This window comes from Anomaloglossus baeobatrachus, chromosome 12 (genome assembly GCF_048569485.1).
Source record: "Anomaloglossus baeobatrachus isolate aAnoBae1 chromosome 12, aAnoBae1.hap1, whole genome shotgun sequence".
Classification (NCBI taxonomy): domain Eukaryota; kingdom Metazoa; phylum Chordata; class Amphibia; order Anura; family Aromobatidae; genus Anomaloglossus; species Anomaloglossus baeobatrachus.
Genome location: NC_134364.1, coordinates 74,912,124 through 74,936,292, shown reverse-complemented (window position 1 = coordinate 74,936,292; position 24,169 = coordinate 74,912,124). Strand labels below are relative to the sequence as shown.

Below are 24,169 nucleotides of genomic sequence, written 5' to 3'. Positions count from 1 at the left end.
ATCAGGCTCTCCGGGGCCATGTCATGCTGCTTTCAGGATAACTATCTAAAACCTGCTGACGGATTCCCTTGAAGTGGTGAAAAGCAGTAACTAAAGACTGATCATGTGCAGAGTAAGGCTATGTGCACACGCTGCGTTTTTTTGACGCTGCGTTTTTGTGCGTTTTTGGCCGCTAAAAACGCACAAAAACGCACCTGCGTCGAAAAAACGCGGCAAAAAACGCACGCGTTTTGCCGCGATTTGGTGCGTTTTTTTGCTGCGTTTTGCTGCGTTTTTGCTCACTGCGTTTTTTATCAGTGAACAAAAAAAAAAAGGTCTGATGTCATTTCCTTCTTCAATGTGTTCTTCATTCTCCACTAGTGTATGCAGAAGAGCAGACAGCTGCAGAACTACAAGGCTCAGCATCCTCGATCCAATAGTGTATGCAGGACAGCAGACAGCAGCTGCAGAACTACAAGGCTCAGCATCCTCCATCCAATAGTGTATGCAGGAGAGCAGACAGCAGCTGTCGAACTACAAGGCTCAGCATCCTCCTTCCAGGACTGTATGCAGGATTTCTTTGCCCCCCCAAAAAAAAAAATGACGTGGGCTTCGCCATATTTTTGTATGCTAGCCGGGTACAGCAGGCAGGTACGGGCTGCCCCCAACCCCCAGCTGCCTATTTGTACCCGGCTGGGAACCAAAAATATAGGGAAGCCCTTTTTTTTTAAATTATTTCATGAATTTCATGAAATAATTTTAAAAAAAAATGACTTTAGCTTCGCCCCATTTTTGAGTCCAGCCGGGTACAACTAGGCAGCTGGGGATTGGAATCCACAGTGCAGGGTGTCCATGCTTTCTGGGCACCCCCGCTGTGAATTGCAGTCCCGCAGCCACCCCAGAAAATGGCGCTTTCATAGAAGCGCCATCTTCTGGCGCTGTATCCAACTCTTCCGGCTGCCCTGATGCCGGGTGGCTAGCCAGGTAATAATGGAGTTAGGGCTAGCTGTATATTATCAGCTGGCCCTAAGCCCGAAATTCATGGTGTCACGCCAATATTAGACATGGCCACCATGAATTTCTAGTAAAGATAAAAAAAAAACACAACACAGAAAAATATTTTTATTAGAAATAAAACACAACACAATTAGTGACTCCATCTTTATTGAAATAAACCCCCCTCCGCAGTAATCCTGGGTCAGGGTCCCGCGCCATCCAATCAGGATCCAATATCATCTGATCGGTTTGCTGGAAGGCAAAGCGATCAGATGATGTGTCAGGTTAAAGGATGTGAATCCCATCACACATCAGCTGATTGTATAAAAGCCGATTATACAATCAGCAGATGCATCAGTAGAAAAAAAAAAAAAAATAATACTCACTTATGTGCTGAATTACCGGCAGCTCCCGGAGCGATGGGGCGGGAGTCTGATCCTGTCCGATCGCTGCAGCAGCTGCCGGTAATCAGGGATGAAGTCTCCTGACGCATCCGCTGATACCGGCCGGGCGCCCGCGTCAGCCCGAGACTCGATCAGCTGATGCGTCAGGTGACTGCATCAGGTGATCCATCGCCAGGTCCTGCAAGCAAGGTCCTGCCCCGGGGAGACTGCACACAGCCGGAGCGGGGGTGGCGATACCGTGAGAGGAGATGGGAGCGGGTATGGCACCGCGAGGCTGCAGACAGGTGAGTATAACTTTTTTTTTTTTTTTTATTCTACTGTTAACTTTTGTTTTCGCAGCCGCTTCCACCTCCTGCCTGTACATGGCGCCGCACGGCAGCATACATGCACAGGACGGGAGATGGACGCGGCGGTGACGGTACCGGGAGGATTCATGCTTCTGTCTATACTGACAGAAGGAATCCTCTTCCTGTACACGTCACTTTACTACCCACCTCCTGCGCTTATAGCTGCGTTTTTGGTCTTAGAAACGCACCAAAACGCAGCTATTTGCGTTTCTCATTGCGTCTTTCAACATCCCATTGAACTCAATGGATGAAAAGCGCAGTGAAAAACGCGGGAATAATTGACATGCTGCGTTTTTGTGGTCACCACAAAAACGCAGCTGAAAAAAAACGCTGTGTGGGGACAGCAAAAATGAAAACTCATAGACTTTGCTGGGGAAGCAAAGTCATGCAGTTTTGAGGCCAAAAACGCACCCGAAAAACGCGCAAAAACGCCGAGAAAAACGCACCGTGTGCACATAGCCTAGTGCTGCTGTTTTAGGAATCTGCCTGATAAAGATGAAGGTGCACATATCCTAACCAGGAGCGTTTCCTGATTCCTGTAGAAAACTCGTCCTGGATGCTGGATGTGGAGGTCCTGGGCTGGTTACTCGTGGGCTGTGGGGGTGAGGCCGGTTGGATGTTCTGCCAAACTCTCTGAAACCCCTTTAGGCTATGTCCGCACTTTCCGTTTCAGCTGCATTTTAGGTGCGTTTTGAACTGCAGCGTTTTCATGCCAAAAGGCATGCGTTTTGATTTTCCAGCAAAGTCTATGGAAAATGTGGATTTCTTGTCCGCACGTTACGTTTCCAAACGCAGCATTTAATTTGCATAATTTTAGGCAAAAACCATGCGTTCAAAGAAGCAGCATGTCAATTGTTTTTGCCATTTTGGCTGCGTTCTACACCCATTGAAATCAATGAGTTGTAGTAAATCTCTGCCAAAATGTGAAGCAGTGCGCTTGCATTGCATTATTATTGCGATCCACATGTTTTTATTTAACATAACAAAGGCAGGTCTTTCTCTCTGTCTCTGTCGGTCGGTCTCTCTCTCTCTCTCTCTATGTCTCTATCTCTCTCTCTGTCCATGTCGGTCTATCGGTCTATCCCTCCTCCCTCCCTCTCTAATACTCACCGATCCACAATCATCGGCGCGGCGCTGCACGGCGTTCACACTGTGGCGGCTTCTCCTCTTTTGAAAATGCCAGCCGCTCATTAATCCATCACGTATTCCCTGCTTTCCCCGCCCACCGGCGCCTATGATTGGTTGCAGTCAGACACGCCCCCACGCTGAGTGACAGCTGTCTCACTGCAACCAATCACAGCCGCAGGTGGCGGGTCTATATCGAGCAGTAAAAAAATAAATGAAAAAAAAACGACGTGCGGATTTCCCCCCCCCAATTTGGATACTGGCCAGGGTAAAGTCACATGGCTGAAGGCTGGTATTCTCAGGATGGGGAGCTCCACGTTATGGGGAGTCCCCCAGCCTAACAATATCAGCCAGCAGCCGCCCGGAATTGCCGCATCCATTAGATGCAACAGTCCCGGGACTTTACCGGCTCATCCCAAATTGCCCTGGTGCGGTGGCAAACGGGGTAATAAGGAGTTAATGGCAGAAGCCCATAGCTGCCACTAAGTCCTAGGTTAATCATGGCAGGCGCCTCCCCGAGATACCTTCCATGATTAACCTGTAAGTTAAAGTAAATAAACACACACATCCAAAAAATCCTTTATTTGTAATGAAAGACAAAAAAAACCCCCTCTTTCACCACTTTATTAATCCCTCAAAAACACCTCCAGGTCCGACGTAATCCACGCAAGGTCCCACGATGTCTTCCAGCTCTGCTACATCGGAAGCTGACAGGAGTGGCAGTAGAACACCGCCGCTCCTGTGAGCTCCATGCAGCAACTGAAGTGAGCGCCGCGATCAGCTGTGCTGTCACTGAGGTTACTTGCGGCCACCGCTCTCAGATGGAGGACTGCAGCTGTGACCACGAGTAACCTGAGTGAAAGCACAGCTGATCGCGTGGCTCACTGCAGTCACTCAGGGGATTTGCGATCACAGGTGAGTCCTTCACGTGTGACCGCAAATCCAGCCGCGGCACACGCACAGAGCCGCGCGATCACAATAAAGTCGGGGGAAGTTCATCCGAGTTCATTCTGATCGTGCGGCACTGTCCCGCAGCCAGCCATGACAGTGACAGTGCGGTCCCACTCGGCTCTGCTGAAAGTCTATGGGGATGTTGCAGAGCCGAGTAAGTGCATACTGAGAAAAATGTGCGTTCTGGATGCTTTTCCCACTCTGTCTATGGCAGAGCAAGCATCCAGAACGCATGAATTCTCTGCAGGAATGTCCGCACTTTGGGTTCTGCACACGTTAGAGCTGCCTTTTATTGTGGCCAGCCTAAGGCGCACCTGTGCAATAATCATACTATCTAATCAGCTTCTTGATATGCCACATCTGTGAAGTGGATGGATTAAATCGGCAAAGGAGAAGTGATCACATAGACTATGTGTGCACGCTGCGTTTTTGTGCCTTTTTGGCTGCAAAAAACGCACCGGAAAAAAAGCATGCGTTTTTACCACGTTTTGGTGCATTTTTGGCTGCGTTTTGCTGCGTTTTTGTTCCTGTGTTTTTCAAATGCATTGCATGGGTGAAAAAACGCAGAAAAGAATTGACATGCTAATTTTTTTTGTCAACTAAAAAAACGCAGCTAAAAAAAGCACTGTGTGAACAGCAAAGAATGAAAACTTATAGACTTTGCTGGGGCAGCAAAGTCATGCAGTTTTCTGACCAAAAACGCACCCGAAAAACACGCAAAAACGCCACGAAAAACGCACCGTGCGCACATAGCCTATCACCAGGTTTTTCCTATATAACCTAAATCCAGTGCTATACTGGCACGATCAGTCTGATTCTATACACACCAATAATAGTCAGCTCGGATGTTTAGGTTTTGAAATAAAAAAAAAAAAAAGTAAAGTTTATAAAATGAGCTGCTTGTTGAGTGACAGTTGCAGTGGAGCAGATCATATATTCATAGTTAGCCCCTCCCCCTGTTAGAATTAGCATAAGCATTATACAAACGATGCACTTTGTCTGGCAGGACCTGTGGTGAGGTCATACCCATGTGACCAGAAGGGGCGGGGCCTCAGCCACCAAAGCTGTGTACCAGGTCACATGGGTATGACCTCACCACAGGTCCTGCCAGACAAAGTGCATCGTTTGTATAATGCTTATGCTAATTCTAATAGGGGGAGGGGCTAACTATGAATATATGATCTGCTCCACTGCAACTGTCACTCAACAAGCTGATGATTTTATAAACTTTACTTTTTTTAGATTTGAAAACCTAAACATCTGTGCTGCCACTACAGATATGTATAGAATCAGCCTGATAGTGCCAGTATAGCACTGGCTTTAGCTTATATAGGAAGATCCTGGTGATTGCTGCACTTTAAACACGTGTGTGACAGTCCATGAGGAAGGTCCTTATGGTAATTTGTGTGTGTGTTCTACATGTGCTATCCGTGTGACATCCGGATAGCACACTGGCAGCATGTGCTGGTATACTTACCTTATTTTTAATTTTATAAGACGCACCGGATTATAATACGCACCTCAAATTTTGAGATAAAAAAAGGTAAAAAAAAATGGGGTCCATCTTCTACTGCGGTTATTGTGTTACCGGTGGGGTCTGTGCTGGCAGTGTAAGCTGCGGTGGCTGTGTGGAGCAGGCTGGTGCGGAGGGTGTCCCAGATACTGTTGGCGGTCTGGCCGTCAAAGAAATGGCGCCCAGAGCGACCCGTGTTGCAGATGGAGCTCTCAGCCGAGAGCTCCATCTGCGCACGCACTAACTCCTTGCGCCATCATTTGAAGCCAGAGCATCTAGGATACCCGCTGCACAGCCACTGCAGTTTCCGCTGCCAGCACAGCCACTGCAGCCCGAGAGGCGGCCGTGGGCCGGCACAGAGAGGCGGCCGTGGGCCGGCACAGAGAGGCAGCCGTCGGTCGGCACCAATTCTCCACCTCCCGGTAAGCTATATTCGGATTTTAAGAAACACCCCTCATTTTCTTCCCAAATTTTTAGGAGGAAAAGTGCATCTTATAATCCGAAAAATATGGTACCTGTCTACGGCTCTGCTGTAACTTCCGGGTCCGCGGTGAGTGCAGTGAATATGCATGAGCTTAATAAGCAGGAACCTGGAACCAACAGCAGAGGCAGAGACAGCAGCGCCGGAGATAGGTGAGTAGTACCAGAATTTAAAAAAATGTCTGCAAATCTCATGCTGCTTTGCCCTTTGCACTTGTTGCACAGCTGTCCTTCGATCTGTGCCTGACTTCTGAGCACATAGCTTGTTCTTTAATTAAAACTTCTCTTTATCTGATAAACTTGTGATTTGTTTGAGTTTGCTCTGCTAGGAATGGCTGCCATCCAGCTAATGTTACTAATGTGCTGACAAATTACAGCCAGTGCGTGATTGTGACTTTTTTATTCATATTCAGTGAAATCATCTTCTCTAATGGCTTCTCTCTCCCCAGAAATGATTTTGTCATTAAACTGCTTTCAGCGTGACGTTACTGTCTCCACTTTTGCTTTATTTAGTCAATTAGAGAAACAATTTGTTTTTTTGTGTTAAACTGCAAAAATAAAGGCGTTGTAGAGGATTAGATAAACCTGTTAGTGCCACACCGGCTCATAGGTCTTTTCATAGGTTTTTTCTTTTTTCTATTTGGTAACTTTTGGAAAATAATCAAATGTTTCTTGGGAAAAAAGAGGCTGCTCACACTGCTGTCTTGCTGTGAATTTATTCACACATACCAGTTCATTGGCCATGATAGTGGTCTATGGCCGCTAGAATAAGAGTGAAAGTGCCACCTATTACCTGGTGGCTTCCCCTGTCTTTTTTATTTTTTTTGGGAGGGGGAGTGGATTAGTTAGCCACAACATCATACGCACATGTGATGTCACGCTTGGCCAACTTATCAAAAGACAAGCTACAGATGCTATCACGTAAGAAGCAGTCCCATTCCAGCAGCCACATGGTATGTCTGTTGGAATCGGACTTGTGAATCGATTGTACCTACTTTCCAGCTGCTGCTGTGACCTGGAGATAATATACTCTAGATTACAGCAGGCAAACAGCATTCAAAAACTCTTGAGTGGACAGCAGTGTGAGCAGTCTCTTATTATTTGAGCACCCCTGGTATTCATAGTATTAGATCAGAAAGACAATGTGGACAGCAGTGTGAGCAACCTCTTCTCACTTCAACACCCCTGCTATGTCCAGTATTAGATAATATAAACAGGTTGGACAGCAGTGTAAGCAGTTTCTTCTCACATCAACACCCCTGTTATGATATCTCCAATATTTGATCACATAGGGTGGACGGCAATGTGAGTATTCTCTTCTCTCTCCAGCCCCTGATATCTCCAGTATTAGCTCAGATAGCCAAAGTGGGCAGCAGTGGGAGCAATATTTCTTTTTTTAGCTCAGCATCCCAGGTATCTCTAGTATTAGATCAGGTAGACAGCAGTGTGAGCAACCTCTTTTCTCCTCAACACACCTGATATCTCCAGTATTAGCTCAGATTGCCAGAGTGGACAGCAGGGAGAGCAGTTTTTGTTTTCTTAGCTCAGCACCTCTGGTATCTCTAGTATTACATCAGGTAGACAGGGTGGACATCAGGGTGAGTAGTCTTATTACTTCAGCACATCAGGTCTCTCAAGTATTAGATCAGATAGCTCACAATGCTGTCCACACTGTCTATCGCTTCTTAACTTCGCTCCCCTGATACTGCCAGCTTTGCATCATATAGACAGGTTGGACAGCAGTGTGAGCAGTCTCTTATTACCTAAACAGGACTGGAACCCACAGTATTATATCAGAAATACAGAGTAGACTGCAGTGTGAGCAGCCTCTACTTACTTTAGCACCCGTGGTATCCTCAATATTAGATCAGAAAAATAGGATGTACAACAGTGTGAGCAGCCTCTTCTTACCTCAGCACCCCCAGTATCTCCAGTACTAGATAATATAGCCAGTGTTGACAGTAGTGTGAGCAGCCTTTAAGTAGCACTATGGTATCTCCAGTATTAGATCATAAAGACTGGGTGGAAAAGCAGTGTGAGCAGCCTTTTTTTTTATCTCTGCACCACAGAAATCAGTAGTATAAGATCAATGAGACAGGATAAACAGCAGTGTGAGCAGCATCTTCTTACTTCAGTACCCCCGGTATCTCCAGTATCAGATGAAAGAAATGTAGTGGAAAACAGGATGAGCAGCCCCTTCTTGCCTCAGCACCTGTGGTGTTGTCATGAGTGCTTCATGGCCTGATGTGATCTCAGGGGCATTTGGGATTAGAAGGTCACAGCGAATTGTGCATCGCAGATCCACTTTAGTGCCCGCTCTAGTAGGTAGTTGTAACCTCAGCTGCAGTCACTCCCTTCTGCTCTAAGTATCCGCTCCTCACTCCTCCCTATGCCGGCTATAGCACATACCGAAGCTGACCATGTTGAAGTATCTCAGTGTTGCATAGCTGTGGTGTCCTTTCTACTGCAGCTGTGAAAGTTCCTACTGACGAAATCTTATAATGGATTTCGTTGTAGCCTTCCCTACCTGTTTGTCTTACCTACCCCATGTTGTGTTATTGTATTGGCGAGACTAGCAGCTCACTGGCCCTCATTAGTAAGGGTGACTTCAGGACCAGCAAGGACCTAGGCACATGATCGGCACCCGAGAGGATCAACTCAGCTAGGGCTGTTAGGGAGTTCAGGGATCAGCCTCAGATTATTAGAAAATTACCCTGCTCCACTCTTTCTAGTGCAAAGGCCTACCATTGTATTGTGTACCATTTTGTGTTTTATCACTCATTGGGGGTTTTCCCCTCCCTTGGTGTAACAGTACACTGGTGTTTCCACTGTGTTGCACCGTTTGCTGGGAGACCACTAGTACCTGGCATGACACTTGTAGTCACACTGTGACATTTAACTTCAATGTTAGATCAGATAGATAAGGTGGAAAGCAGTGTGAGCGTCTTCTTCCTCTTCAGTATCCCTGGTATCTCCACTGTTAGGTCATATAATTGGTGTGGACAGCATTGTGAGCAGCCTCTTCTTACCTTAGCACCTCTGCTGTCTCCAATATTAGATCTGATAGGGTGTATTGCAGTGTGAGCAGCCTCTTCTTACCTCAGCACCCTGGTATCTCCTGAATTTGATCAGATAGACATGGTGGACAGCAGTGTGATCAGCCTCCTCTTACCTTAGTAGCCATAGTATCTTCAGTATTAGATCAGAAAATCAGTATATACAACAGTGGCAGCAGCCTTTTCTTACCTCAGCACCCCTGTTATCTCCTGTATGAGATTAGAAAGACTGTATACACAGTAATCAGAGCAGCCTCATCTAGCCCCAACATGCCTTATGTCTTTAGTATTAGCTCAGATAGGCAGAGTAGACAGCAGTGTGAGCAGCCTTCTCTTACCCCCAACACTCCTGGGGTCTTTAGTATTAGCTCAGATAGACAGGGTAGACAGCAGTGTGAGCAGCCTCTTCTTACCCCAACACCCCTAGTGTCTTTAGTATTAGATCAGATAGACAGGGTAGACCGCAGTCTGAGCAGCCTCTTCTTACCCCAACACTCCTGGTGTCTTTAGTATTAGCTCAGATAGACAGGGTAGACAGCAGTGTGAGTAGCCTTCTCTTACCCCAACACGCCTGGTGTCTTTAGTATTAGCTCAGATAGGCAGGGTAGACAGCAGTGTGAGTAGCCTTCTCTTACCCCAACAGGCCTGGTGTCTTTAGTATTAGCTCAGATAGGCAGGGTAGACAGCAGTGTGAGCAGCCTCTTCTTACATCAGAGAACCAAAAAAGTGTACTAAAAGGAGATAAATTGTAAGTAATTTATTTTATTAATGTATACGCAAACAACAATAACAAGGACATGTTATCAAATATAAAAAAGACATGAGAGGGGCAGGGGTATGTCCCAGTAAGTGGAAAAATAGAGAGACACTGTCAGAATAAATATCTGAATATCTTTCTGAATAGTTTTTTGGTTTTCTATCTTTTTACTATTCGGGGGCTTATACCTATATATTTTTATTTCACTTTTTGTAACTTCCTTCTCTTTTAGGATTTGTTGTCTTCTTAACTCGGCCCCTGATATGTCCAGTATTAGGTTTATTCTTGGGGCCCATATTCCTACACATGATACTACACATGCTCACAACACCAGTCCTATTCGATATTTAGGCCACGTTAATGTCAGAGTAACAGGATGGCTATAGCTGCCATATTAATATACTATATTACCAGTTTAGCCAAAACAAGCCTGATATGCTAATTAAAATAAAAAATAAATAAATATGTGTGTGTATATGTATATATGTGTGTATATATATATATATATATATATATATATATATATATATATATATATATATATATATATATATATATATATATATATATATATATATATATATATATATATAAAATATATGATTTTATTTTTTAGTAAAGAAAAAAGGAAAAGGTATACCAACAAGGGATCACCACACCATCAGATATATAGGAAGAAACTTTATTGCAAAAATAGTAAGACCACATGTCTCCACACTAGGAGTGAGGCACACATAGAAACAGGATTAAAAACACTTAAAAAGCCATAGGCATCGTGACCCGGCACGCCAGGAGCCAATATACAATATAATATAAATATGCAATACAAAAACTCTCCTACACATGGAATAAATATCTAAACACAGAACTATGTGCTCCAGTTAATGTGCAGGTGCTTTAGGTAATGTGATGAAGCACACCATCTGTGGTCCAGTAGAAGACCTCAGTCTACCATAGATAGAAAAAGCCTGCACTCTGAGTCCGAGAACAAGCACTGTTTGAGGTACACACTGTTCTGTAATTACATACGGATCGGACTTAAACAATATGGTATATATATCAATATAGTATAAGTATCAGATACATCCATAAAACTGTATGCTACGAACCAGTAATCAACAGTAGTGGCGGACACAGTTATTTGTTTGGGGTATATGGTCCATAATCACAGTCCTAAGCTCCTAAATAAATGCCTGTCGGCATGATTCTAAAGCTGGGTTCACACATAGCGACAACGATGTCGCTGTTACGTCACCATTTTCTGTGACGTAGCAGCGACGTCCCGTTGCTGTCGCTGTTTGTGACATCCAGCAACGAGCTGGCCCCTGCTGTGAGGTCGCCGGTCGTTGCTGAATGTCCTGCTTCATTTTTTGCTCGTTGCTGTCCCGCTGTGAAGCACACATCGCTGTGTGTGACAGCGAGAGAGCGACGAACTGAAGCAAGCAGGGAGCAGGAGCCGGCGTCGGACAGCTGCAGTAAGCTGTAACCAGCGTAAACATCGGGTAACCAAGGGAAGCCCTTTCCTTGGTTACCCGATATTTACTTTAGTTACAGCGTCCACCGCTCTCACGCTCCCTGCTCCCTGCACAGAGACACAGCCAGAGTACACATCGGGAAATAAGCAAAGGTTTGCTTATTAACCCAATGTGTACTGTGGCTATGAGTGCAGGGAGCCGGCACTAAGCGGTGTGCGCTTGTAACAAAGGTAAATATCGGGTAATCAGAGAAGCACTTTGGTTGGTTACCCGAAATTTACCTTAGTTACCAAGTGCAGCATCGCTTCCACAGTGACGCATGTCGTTATGATCGCTGCTGCGTCGCTGTGTTTGACACCTAAGCAGCGATCATAACAGCGACTTACAAGGTCGCTGTTGCGTCACAGAAAATGGTGACCTAACAGCGACGTCGTTGTCGATGTCGCTATGTGTGCACCCAGCTTAACTGCAGCAGCCCTATACCACAATAGTAAGTCTACGTAGACCACATGAGACAGGCTGGGGCAGTGTCCCTACTCAAGGTTTGAGTGGAGCCAGACCTATACTTACTACCATCAGGGATAAGCAACAACCATGTGGGTGAAAGTGGTAAGGAGAGAAGGGGTTCCTGACTGGGTGACCCCACGCGTATCGCCACTTATAAAAGTGGCTTCCTCAGGGGAAGTTTTCTTTTATTCATAGAGAACCCCCTTCATATATTTTGGCAGTTTTGGTACTCTATTTTCCGTTGCAGAGCTCCATCACGTTGTACGTAGAGTCCCATCGGTGGGCATCATGTATACAACTGAAGGAGCTGGGAAGGTTTCAGTCACTGATGTGAAGGCAATCAGTACTCTGGGGATATGCTGTCCGTTACTCATAATGGAATACCCCTTTAATAAGGCCAAAGTCAATGACTTCCCCTAGTGGTGTCACGGGAGTGTCACAGTTGACAGACATCCCTGTGGTGTCTGGCTGCAGAAGGTCACCACATTTGACAACACAAACTGCTCCTTGATATTTCATTCTCTCTTCCTTGGTGTGAATGGAGTTCTATATACCTTCCCTGTTAAGGTTAACTCTTTCCCTTTTGGACCCTTTGGACAATTTGGCAGTTCAACAGCAAATCGTTATCTCCACTCCTTGTCTATATATATATATATATATATATATATCTGTATTTCCCCTTGGTTTGTTGCCGGTGATTTTACTCCTATGCTGTCTAGATTGCAAGCAGTCGTCTTGAAATCTCCTGTTATAACTAATGATGGGCGAGTTTTGAAATACTCGGATTTGCGATACTCATAACGAGTACTGTCTAATACTCGTGTATGTATTCCGAATACTGTAGTGTGTGCAATTCAAGTCAATGGGGAAAACTTGCAATGTAACCAGTAACCTGAAGGCCTCACTATTCACTGCTCGCACGAATAGTGCGCTATTCGGGTTACTGGTTACATTGCAAGTTTTCCCCATTGACTTGCATTGCACACAGTATTCGGAATACATACACGAGTATTAGTACTCATTCCGAGTATCGCAAATCCGAGTATTTCAAAACTCGCCCATCCTTAGTTATAACCTGTTGTATGTTGCTGTCATTCTCCCAAAGTCATATTGCAGATAAGTTGTCCGTTTGCATTCCCCTGTTTGTTTTCCCTGTGTGTTGTTTAGGTCTTAGGCTATGTTCACATGGGGCTTTTTTGATGCGTTTTTCCTCCGTTTTTTAGCTGCAGATTTGCCTTGGTTTTATGCAAATACATACTAATAAATAGCTGCTTTTTACAGTCCCAGCAAAATCTGAGATTTCTGAAATCTCATGCACACACAAACGCCTGCAAATTTTTTCCTGACTGTTTTGTCAAATACCTGCGTTTTTGCTGCAGATTTCAAAGAATGAGCATGTTAATTCTTTGCAGCGTTTCTGCAACATTTTTTCCATTGATACAACCCAATTTGTAGAAAAAATGCACCAAAAAATGCCACTAAAAACGCACCAAAAATGCACCAAAAACGCAGATGACTCAAAGGAGATTTCCTGCTACAAGATTAGGTTTTGGTCAGGAAAAAACTTACCAAAAAAGCCCTTTGTGAACATAGCCATGGGGGGGTTGACTAGTGCTCATCCTGTCTGGTCAGCTAGGGCCTAGGTATCCTGATGGGCATATACAGTCATATGAAAAAGTTTGGGCACCCCTATTAATGTTAACCTTTTTTCTTTATAACAATTTGGGTTTTTGCAGCAGCTATTTCAGTTTCATATATCTAATAACTGATGGACTCAGTAATATTTCTGGATTGAAATGAGGTTTATTGTACTAACAGAAAATGTGCAATCCGCATTTAAACAAAATCTGACCAGTGCAAAAGTATGGGCACCCTTATCAATTTCTTGATTTGAAACCTCCTAACTACTTTTTACTGACTTACTAAAGCACTAAATTGCTTTTGTAACCTCATTGAGCTTTGAACTTCATAGGCAGGTATATCCAATCATGAGAAAAGGTATTTAAGGTGGCCACTTGCAAGTTGTTCTCCTATTTGAATCTCCTATGAAGTGTGACATCATGGGCTCCTCAAAACAACTCTCAAATTATCTGAAAACAAAGATCATTCAACATAGTTGTTCAGGGGAAGGATACAAAAAGTTGTCTCAGAGATTTAAACTGTCAGTTTCCACTGTGAGGAACATAGTAAGGAAATGGAAGAACACAGGTACAGTTCTTGTTAAGCCCAGAAGTGGCAGGCCAAGAAAAATATCAGAACGGCAGAGAAGAAGAATGGTGAGAACAGTCAAGGACAATCCACAGACCACCTCCAAAGACCTGCAGCTTCATCTTGCTGCAGATGGTGTCAATGTGCATCGGTCAACAATACAGCGCACGTTGCACAAGGAGAAGCTGTATGGGAGAGTGATGCGAAAGAAGCCGTTTCTGCAAGCACGCCACAAACAGAGTCGCCTGAGGTATGCAAAAGCACATTTGGACAAGCCAGTTACATTTTGGAAGAAGGTCCTGTGGACTGATGAAACAAAGATTGAGTTGTTTGGTCATACAAAAAGGCGTTATGCATGGAGGCAAAAAAACACGGCATTCCAAGAAAAGCACTTGCTACCCACAGTAAAATTTGGTGGAGGTTCCATCATGCTTTGGGGCTGTGTGGCCAATGCCGTCACCGGGAATCTTGTTAAAGTTGAGGGTCGCATGGATTCAACTCAGTATCAGCAGATTCTTGACAATAATGTGCAAGAATCAGTGACGCAGTTGAAGTTACGCAGGGGATGGATATTTCAGCAAGACAATGATCCAAAACACCGCTCCAAATCTACTCAGGCATTCATGCACAGGAACAATTACAATGTTCTGGAATGGCCATCCCAGTCCCCAGATCTGAATATCATTGAACATCTGTGGGATGATTTGAAGCGGCTGTCCATGCTCGGCGACCATCAAACTTACCTGAACTGGAATTGTTTTGTAAACAGGAATGGCCAAATCTACCTTCATCCAGGATCCAGAAACTCATTAAAAGCTACAGGAAGCGACTAGAGGCTGTTATTTTTGCAAAAGGAGGAGCTACAAAATATTAATGTCACTTTTATGTTGAGGTGCCCATACTTTTGCACCTGTCAAATTTAGTTTAAATGCAGATTGCACATTTTCTGTTAGTACAATAAACCTCATTTCAATCCAGAAATATTACTCAGTCCATCAGTTATTAGATATATGAAACTGAAATAGCAAAAACCCAAATTGTTATAAAGAAAAAAGGTTAACATTAATAGGGGTGCCCAAACTTTTTCATATGACTGTAGGTGTGTAACCTATTTAAGGTCACCAACTTCCCTGAAGACGGGATTTCCCTCTCTCTTCCCCCCTCACTGTTTGTCTTGTATACCCCCATACCAAGCGTGACAAATGTTGATGGCATTATATAATTTACCGCTTATAAAATATAAAACCGAAAAAGAGGTTTGACTGCTATAAAAAAAATAAAAAACTCCGCTCCGAATATTAAAGTTAAAAGCACCATAGGGTTGGCGTTCCGATAAAACCCACAAGTAGTCATTTGCTCTTTGTTTTGTAGGTGTTGCATGGTCCTGAATACGCATGTTATGAGTGTAGACCACTGCCCTTGGTTTAACTGCTTTTTTTGTTGTAAAAAATGTCTTTTGATTGAAGCCTAACCCGTGTTGTTGTTCACCACAGAGATGAAGCTCAGTAAGGCGCAGTATGACGAGATTGCCCTGTTCATTACGACCCTGCGGCCCACGAGGCAGTGCATGAGACAACTGAAGGACAGATTCCCCGGGTAAGTGCAGCTCAAAATCTGTTCCTTCAAGAAAATACAACCTTGAAAACTATTTAGTAATTGTCCCCAGAAAGTAGTGTGGGGTCACATGTGGCTTTATGGTCAGGACATGACATTACTGGAAGAAATGCATGACGGACACTTGGCCCTTGGGATCACTGCCTTATGGCTAGCATGTGGCCCGGAGGTTAGAACCACGGGCGATGTGTCTATGGGTCAAAATCATATAACTGGCAGCTCTGTCCAAACCATACACCTGGCACTTGACTCCTGGGTCACAATCAGATGACTCTTCTGGGTCAAGTTTGTATAAGTGACAATTTGGCTTTTTTATCAGACCTAGATCACTGGGTCAGGACCAGATGACTCTTGGCTTCTGGGTGAAGACCATATACAATATACACACGTCCACGCAATTACTTTCCTTCTTATTGGAATGCGCACTTTGTAGATTCAGAGAAAAAAAATCAGAACTATGAATAGGCTCATATGCAAACAAGGAGTAAAGAAACATGCGTGACACAAAGCAGATTACAGATGAGCGTATGCTTGGTGCAACTCCGGTCCACAGCTCAGGTAAGGCTACTTTCACACATCAGTTTTCTGCATTCAGGCACAATCCTTTTTTTTTCTGATCCAAAGGATCCGGCAAAAAAATGTAAAACCGAATCCACCGGATCCGGTTTTTAACGGATCCGTTATGCCGGATGCGTACAAAACCGGATCCGGTGGATACGGTTTGCATCCGTTTTTGCATCCGGTTTGTCGTTTTTTTTGAAGGATCAGCTTTTTTAATTAATTTGGTGCATGCGCAGTTTCCAAAAACTGATCCGGTAGCCGCATCCATTTTTTACCGCATTGCGCCGGATCCGGCGTCCATAGGCTTTCATTGTAAAACACGCCGTATCGCGCCGGATCCGGCGCAATGCGGTTTTTTTGCCGGACAAAAAAACGTTGCAAGACACGTTGCCTCCGGCCGCCGCTTTGATAAATTTTGCCGCATCCGGAAAAAAACGGATGCAACGCAAAGCCATCAGGTACAATCCGGTAACAATGCAAATCTATGGGGATAAAACGGATGCGGTACCGGATCCGTTTAACCCGTTTTTTTCCGGATTGTACCTGATGGAAAAAAACTGATGTGTGAAAGTAGCCTAAATGTTTTGTGGCTGTGCAGAGGCGCTGTGCAGATTTCCTTACCTACTAATATCCCAGGCTTGGCTTTTGATTAGCCGTGCTGGTGAGACATCACCTGTGCACCGCATAGATGACATCATGTCAGACCGGGAAATCAAATGCTGCACCAGAGAACCTGGCAGCTCCAGAAATCCGCACAGTTCTAGAGAAGACACTGACCTGTGGACTGGGGTTGTGTCGAGCAGCTCCAGAAATCCGCACAATTCCAGAGAAGACACTGACCTGTGGATCGGGGTTGTGCTGTGCAGCGCAGCTCCGCAGCTGAGCAGTTCCAGAGAAGACACTGATCTGTAGAGCGGGCTGGTGCCGTGCAGCTCCAGAAATCCACACAGTTCTAGAGAAGACACTGACCTCTGGACTGGGGTTGTGTCGAGCAGCTCCAGAAATCCGCACAATTCCAGAGAAGACACTGACCTGTGGACCGGGGTTGTGCTGTGCAGCGCAGCTCCGCAGCTGAGCAGTTCCAGAGAAGACACTGATCTGTAGAGCGGGCTGGTGCCGTGCAGCTCCAGAAATCCGCACAATTCCAGAGAAGACACTGACCTGTGGACCGGAGTTGTGCTGTGCAGCGCAGCTCCGCAGCTGAGCAGTTCCAGAGAAGACACTGATCTGTAGAGCGGGCTGGTGCCGTGCAGCTCCACAAATCCACACAGTTTTAGAGAAGACACTGACCTGTGGACTGGGGTTGTGTCGAGCAGCTCCAGAAATCCGCACAATTCCAGAGAAGACACTGACCTGTGGACCGGGGTTGTGCTGTGGAGCTCCGCAGCTGAGCAGTTCCAGAGAAGACACTGATCTGTAGAGCGGGCTGGTGCCGTGCAGCTCCAGAAATCCACACCGTTCCAGACAAGAAACTGATCTGTAGAGAGGGCTGGTGCCGTGCAGCTTCACAGCTGAGCAGTTTCAGAGAACACTGACCTGTGGACCGGGGTTGTGCCGTGTAGCTCCAGCCTGTGTCGGGAACATATGATCCATGGGATTCCGGGTGTTGCACCGCAACCGATCGGCCATTGATCACCTGAGGATAGGGTATCAATGTTGGCGTCCTGGAAATCTCATTAATAGCAAAACCTAAGCCCCAAACTATGGAGAAAATTAGCAGCATAAATTGTCCGTTGCTGCAGTTGTAAATCCGTGGCATCCTGACCTTGGCTTCTGCCTTCACCACAGATTTCATTTGCATTGCACAGGCTATAATTTGTGGTGAAAGTCTACAGTAGAAATGAGCCTGCTGCGGAGTTATATCTGCCTTGAAAGCTTTATATTTTGCAACACTTGCCTACAAATCCGAAGGTAAATCCGCAGTAGCATGCCGCCTCTTGTGAACGGACCCCAACACTTTATGGACGTAGCAATTTTATTTTTTTTTTAATGTAACTTCTACTTTGCAAAGGTAAAAAATGTGATTTCGTTATTTGCCATTTCTGCAGTTGGAGAAGGGTTAACAGCGATGCGGCTTTTTAAGTGTTATTATGCAAAGTGCACCCAATGGCGAGCGCTTTTGTTGCAGTAACCAGTCTGGCAGCGCCCAGACACTATGAAACCGATGGGTTATGTGCGCAGTGATAATCTCCGAGTTGCAGAGTGAAACTCTTCTCTGTTCTGCTGCCAGAAAAATGTTGGCACCGGCTGCGCTTGTGTTTGCTCATCCAGAGTATTTGAAGAGGAAGCTAATATCATGTAGCATTAGCTTGCACTTCAGGGTCCATTTAGCTAAGCTGGCAAACGGGCCAAGCCTATACCAGTAACTAAAAGGTACATGAGGGAGTCAGTGTGGTTTTCCTGGCATAACGAGCTGCTTGGTTGTAATTATCAAATTGGGAGCTATTCACGGCTAACAGTCTCCGAGCTTCACATCGGAATGTGATACGGAGGGAGGAGGCCATCGCATCCGCTCGCTCTTTGTGCGCTCCTTCTTCTACTAACTAAAAACAATTGCAATAGTAAAAGTAACAATCATCTATCACTAGAAATTCTTAATTAGTTTTTGCATTTTGCCATTTTTTGTTTGCAGTGACAAAGGGGAATTAATGATGATGGGAAGTTCCAAAGTAATATTTGCTTGTGGCTGCATTGTCTTGATTTGCACCAAATTTATCAAGGTGTCCCACGAGGTTGATGAGTTTAGCATTTCTGTCTAGGCATTTACTGTTTGTTTGAATTTACTAGGTCAAGTATAAATTTAAGGTTGTTTTTTATTTTCTCTACCACCCACATTAGGAAAATGTACTCCATGATTGCCAGTGACATCCAGTGTACATCTTGCCTCATGTATGCAATGATTGAGCAGCCACTTGAGGGTGCATACTGCTGATCGAGATGTGTGCATGTTGAAAGCCCAGGTACTGGATCTAAATGAGCAGCTGGCAACACGGAGATCCACAGACAATGTGGAAAGGAGTTTGCTGCTCACTGGGGTAGATGTGGGGGAGGATCGTAGTGTGGAGCTGCAAGATACTGAGGCTGCTAGCTGGTGACAGAAGGTGGAGTAGAGGGAAGAGTGCCACTCAGGCTTGTTTTATGTTATAGTTGTTTCTGTCCTGAAGAAGTTTTACATTTCAAAACGCGTAGACACAAACTATCATATTTTTTAGTTTTAATAAGATAGACCGGATTATAAATGGAGATGAGCCACCCCCCCTGGCGTTCGAGTTCAGTTCGGTTCGTCGAACAGAGGCCCCATTCAACGAACCGTTTGACAAACCTCTCGAACCCCATTGAAAACAATGGCAGGCAAACACAAACACATAGAAAACACCAAAAGGTGACAAACCACTCCAAAGACACCACAAACACATGGGAAAGTGACAAGGACATATACTCATGCGAAAACAAAAGAGCTGGACAAGGAAAAAGAGGAGGAGACACAAATATAGGCATGTCATGCCCTTCTAAAATCATGTAAAACACTGCAAGGGGACTCCAAGCAGAGTCTCCCTTTTTTCCAAAAATTGGGCCACACACCCACCCCTTCAGTGGCAGTACTTGTGCCCCAGTTGCAAACTTGACAGGTTGATTTGCATGAAGCACATTCCAAAATACGCCAGCCTTTACTCTCCCCAGGATGACCCAGGGGTAGTAAATTCCTGGTGGATCCATGACTTGTTCATTTTGATGAACGTCAGTCTGTCCACATTGTTCCTGGACAGACGCGTGCGCTTATCTGTCAGCACACACCCAGCAGCACTGAAGACACGTTCAGAGACAACGCTGGCTGCGGGACACGACAAGATCTCCAAGGCGTAAGTGGAGAGCTCTGGCCATTTTTCAAGCTTGGAAGCCCAAAATGAGCAAGGCTCCATTTGCAAAGTTATGGCATCGATGTTCATTTGGAGATACTCCTGTATCATCCTCTCCAGCCGTTGACTATTTGTTAGACTTGTTGTCTCTGGTGGCCTTGCAAAGGATGGTCGAAAAAATTATGAAACGATTCCATAAAATTGCTGTTACCAGCACCAGATACGGTGCTGCTGGTACGGGTAGACTGTTGAAGATGACGAGACCGTCCCATGTTTGTCAAGTTACAACTGGGAGATTCACTCCCTGCACCTGCATGGTTGTTTGGTGGAAAAGCCGAGCTAAGATCGAGTAACAGCTTCTGCTGATACTCCTGCATACGTGCGTCCCTTTCTATGGCTGGAATTATGTCACAAAATTTGGACTTGTACCGGGGATCTAATAGTGTGGCAAGCCAGTAGTCATCATCACTTCTAATTTTGACAATACGAGGGTCATGTTGGAGGTAGTGCAGCAAGAAGGCGCTCATGTGTCTTGCGCAGCCATGCGGACCAAGTCCTCGCTGTGTTTGTGGCGGGGAGGTGATAACCGTTCTTTCTTCCTCTGACATCTCCCCCCAACCTCGTTGAACCGAAATTTGACCAAGGTCTCCCTCATCTGCTGAGTCTTCCATGCCCATCGAGAGTTTGTCCTCCATTTCTTCCTGGTCTCGAGTCCTGCACCTTCCTCAACATTTTGGCTGCTACCATGTGCCCTTGTTAATCCCTCTCCCCCACAGTCCCATGCCTGCCGCCTTGGTGATGTTGAACGTCTGGACCTTGTAGATGTTGGTATCCCTTGCGCATATGAATCCTCCTGTACTTCCTCCCCTTCCTCTTGTCCCACCCCCTGACTCCGAATAGTGTTTAGCGTGTGCTACAGCATGTAAATGACTGGAATTGTCATGCTGATAATGGCATTGTCAGCGCTAAACATATTCGTCGCCATGTCGAAACTGTGCAGAAGAGTGCATAGGTCCTTGATCTGAGAGCACTCCAGCAGCGTGATCTGCCCCACCTCTGCATCTCATTGGCACAGGCTATACGTCATAACGTATTGCACCAGGGCTCGGCGGTGGTGCCACAGTCGCTGCAACATGTGGAGAGTCGAATTCCAGAGTGACGGAACATCGCATTTCAGACTGTGAACCAGCAGGCCGAAAGACTTCTGGAGCGATGCAAGTCGGTAAGCTGCGCTGGTTGAACAGTGGAAGTGAGCAGAGAGTGACCGTGCCCTGTGCAGAAGCCCATCTAGGCCGGGATAGTGGGTTAAAAATTGCTGGACAACAAGGTTCAACACGTGAGCCATACAAGGCAGGTGTGTCACCTTGCCCCTGCGTAGGGCCGCACCCAGGTTTGCAGCATTGTCGCACACGGCCTTCCCTGGCTGCAGGTTGAGTGGAGACAATCATGTACTAAACTCGCTCGCAAGAGCTGACTAAAACTCCTCAGCTGTGACTCTTATTTCCAAGACATTTCAAGGTAAAGACTGCCTGATGCCGTTGCGCTCTGCTGCCAGCATAGTAAGGAGGTGTGCGGGATTCCTTGTGCGCAGTTACAATGCGGGTGGCCTGACCAGGCAGGCTTGGGGTGGAGGTGGAGGACCTAGACGTGGTTGAGGAGGCAGAAGCAGTGGAGGAACTTCGACATACAGAGGATTGACACACAAGTCGTGGGGACGGCAAGACTTGTTCAGCAGACCCTTCTCCATCTCGCACCATAGTTACCCAGTGCCCAGTCAGCGACATGTAACGCCCCTGTCCATGCTTACTGGTCCAAGTATCGGTGGTGAAATGCACCCTGTCACACACAGAGTTTCTCAAGGAAGCAGTGATGTTGTGTGCGACTTGCTGGTGTAGCGCAGGCACACCTTTCTTGGAGAAGTAGTGGCGACTGGGCATCTGGTACTGGGGCACTGCGATGGACATAAGGTCTCAAATCCTCTGTGTCCACCAGGCGGAAAGGAAGCATTTCTGTAGCCAACAGCTTGTAGAGGGTGAAAGTCAACCTCTTAGCTTTGTCATGGCTCGGAGGAAATGGCCTTTTATTTGTCCACATCTGAGGGACCGAGATCTGGCTGCTGTGCGGAGACGGTGTGGAGTAGGGTGGCCCTGGAAAACTGCTGGTCTGTGAGGAAAGTGCAGGCGGAGACATGATATTGCCTTCATCCAAAGTTGGTGCTCTCGATGTCTGAGAGAGCTCTACAACAGCACCTGTTTCCCCTCCCAAAACAACTGATGATGACCTGCCAAGCAAACTGCCTGTTGCGGTTAAAGAGGTGGAAGGTCTGCGTAGAAAAACATGTGTGACAGCTGTCCCCACAGTCATAGAGGATGAAGAGCACGCGGATGCAGTTGAAGGGGCAGACGGTGGTTGGCCCGCTCCGCTAGGCCGCATTGTAGCACAGTGAGCTTCCCACTGGGACTTATGCTTATTATTCATGTGACGGTTCATGGACGAAGTGGTCAAACTAGTGAGTTTTTGGCCTCTACTTACAGATTGCCGACAAAGCCTACAGATCACATGAGTTGGGTGATCCTTTGCGATGTCAAAAAAAGACCAGGCAATGCAACGATTAGAGCCCATGCGACCTGCAGAGCCACTCCGACTTGTGCCCAGAGGCAGAGTTGTGGCTGAGGATGCAGCTGTTGACGTACTTCCAGTACTCCGTCTTTGTCCAGGAAGGCGCAAGCTAACCTCGTCGTCAGTCTCATCCTCTTCCACCGACTCTGCTGACCTCCTCGAGTGCCTGACTGTGGGTTGACAGTAAGTGGGATCTAGAACTTCATCATCAACCGTTGTTTGCACTCCCCTCGCCCTCAGACCTAACCTCTTCCTGCCCTGACTGAATAGCTAAGTTGTCATTCCAATCAGGTATCTGAGTCTCATCGTCATCAGTATGTTCCTCATTGTCTCCACCAAGAGGTGTTACAGTTTGTGAATGAGGGTCTACATTATGCTCAGAAACTTGGTCATCAGGGCCTGAATCAGACTCACAAAGCTTCTGGGCATCACTGCAGACCATTTCCTGGTCTGTACTCACTGTAGCTTGGGAGTAGACCTCGATTCGCAGCCTATAATGTGACTGAACAGCTCTGCAGAGTCACCCATCTCTGTTACACCATACTCTGCAGGGCGGATGGAGACTTGAGAGCTGGGAGAAAGCAAGTGCGATTGGGATGACAACTCAGAGGACTGTTGTTTTTTGGATGTTGAAGTTGAAGTGGAGGAGAGGACACTCGTTGGAGCACTTGCGATCCATTCAAGCATGTTTTTTTTTTTGTGCATAATCTACCTTTGTTACAGTAGTTCTGTTCCGTAAAAAAGGGAGCACATCGAATTCTCCACAGAAAGTAGTAGACATCTTACTTTTGCTTGAAGATGGCCTTTCTTCAGCAGATGTTACTGTAGCTGTACCACCTCCCCCACGGACACAAACTTTTTTTCCTTTTCCAACACGCCTGTTCCCCTTTCCACCAGCATCTGTCCTTTTGCCACTCATTTTGTTTGTGACCAGATTGGACACTTAAAATGTCGTAGCAAAAATGGAGAGGTGGTGTACAATGCAGAGGTGGTCTAGCTGAAGAACCAACACTGACTATCCCTGACAATGCAACTATGGCCCTAAAACTGGCAGCACTGTTTGCTATACAAATAGCGTAGCAAAAATGGGCAGGAGGGTAGAATGCACAGGTGCTGTAGGTAGCAGGACAGCAAAGGAAGCCTCAGTTTCTATCCCTGCCAATGAAAAAATGCAGCAAGGACTTGCCAGAGCTGATGTAGCCAGACGCTGTTATCTAAAGCCCTGCACAGCGTTTGCACGGACCTGCCTAGCAACAATGCCTATGAACGACTGTAATGCAGCCCTGAAAAGGGCTTAAATTACAAGGAGTCCCTAATCCCTAAAGCGCTGTGTAGATTACACTGTATGGCTATAGCGTACACAGCAGCAGCGTGAGCGGTGACTGTCACCCACCCACAGCAGAGAGATAATGGCGGCGACGGGGAAAATGGCAGGATCTTATAGGGCAAGCCTATGACACATTCCCTTGCTTGTCTGGCAGAAATCCACTTTGCTTTGTGTGTATGTCTGTGATTGGCTGACAGCCTTGCCCGCCCCACTGTACGCGCGGTTAGGGAAAAAAAAAATGGCGATCGGCATTCTTTCAGCACTCAGCAGCAGCACTGATCTAAACCCTGTCCCCCCCGCACACTATACGCTGAATTTTGATAATAGTGTGATTCACAGTGACTCACACTATTACAGTGAAAAGACAGCTAGTAACTAGCGAGGCTTTTTGTT

General features: G+C 46.0%; 1 protein-coding gene across 2 annotated transcripts in view; it reads left to right on the top strand.

Annotated features, from left to right (window-relative positions):
- The window catches only part of CDIN1 (CDAN1 interacting nuclease 1), a 466,853-nt gene that overhangs the window by 5,087 nt on the left and 437,597 nt on the right, over nt 1-24,169 (top strand). For both annotated transcript variants that reach the window (XM_075331123.1, XM_075331124.1), the window contains exon 2: nt 15,292-15,394. In XM_075331123.1, coding sequence (XP_075187238.1) covers nt 15,294-15,394 — 101 coding nt within the window. In that variant the 5' untranslated portion in view covers nt 15,292-15,293. The remainder of the gene's footprint in view (nt 1-15,291; nt 15,395-24,169) is intronic.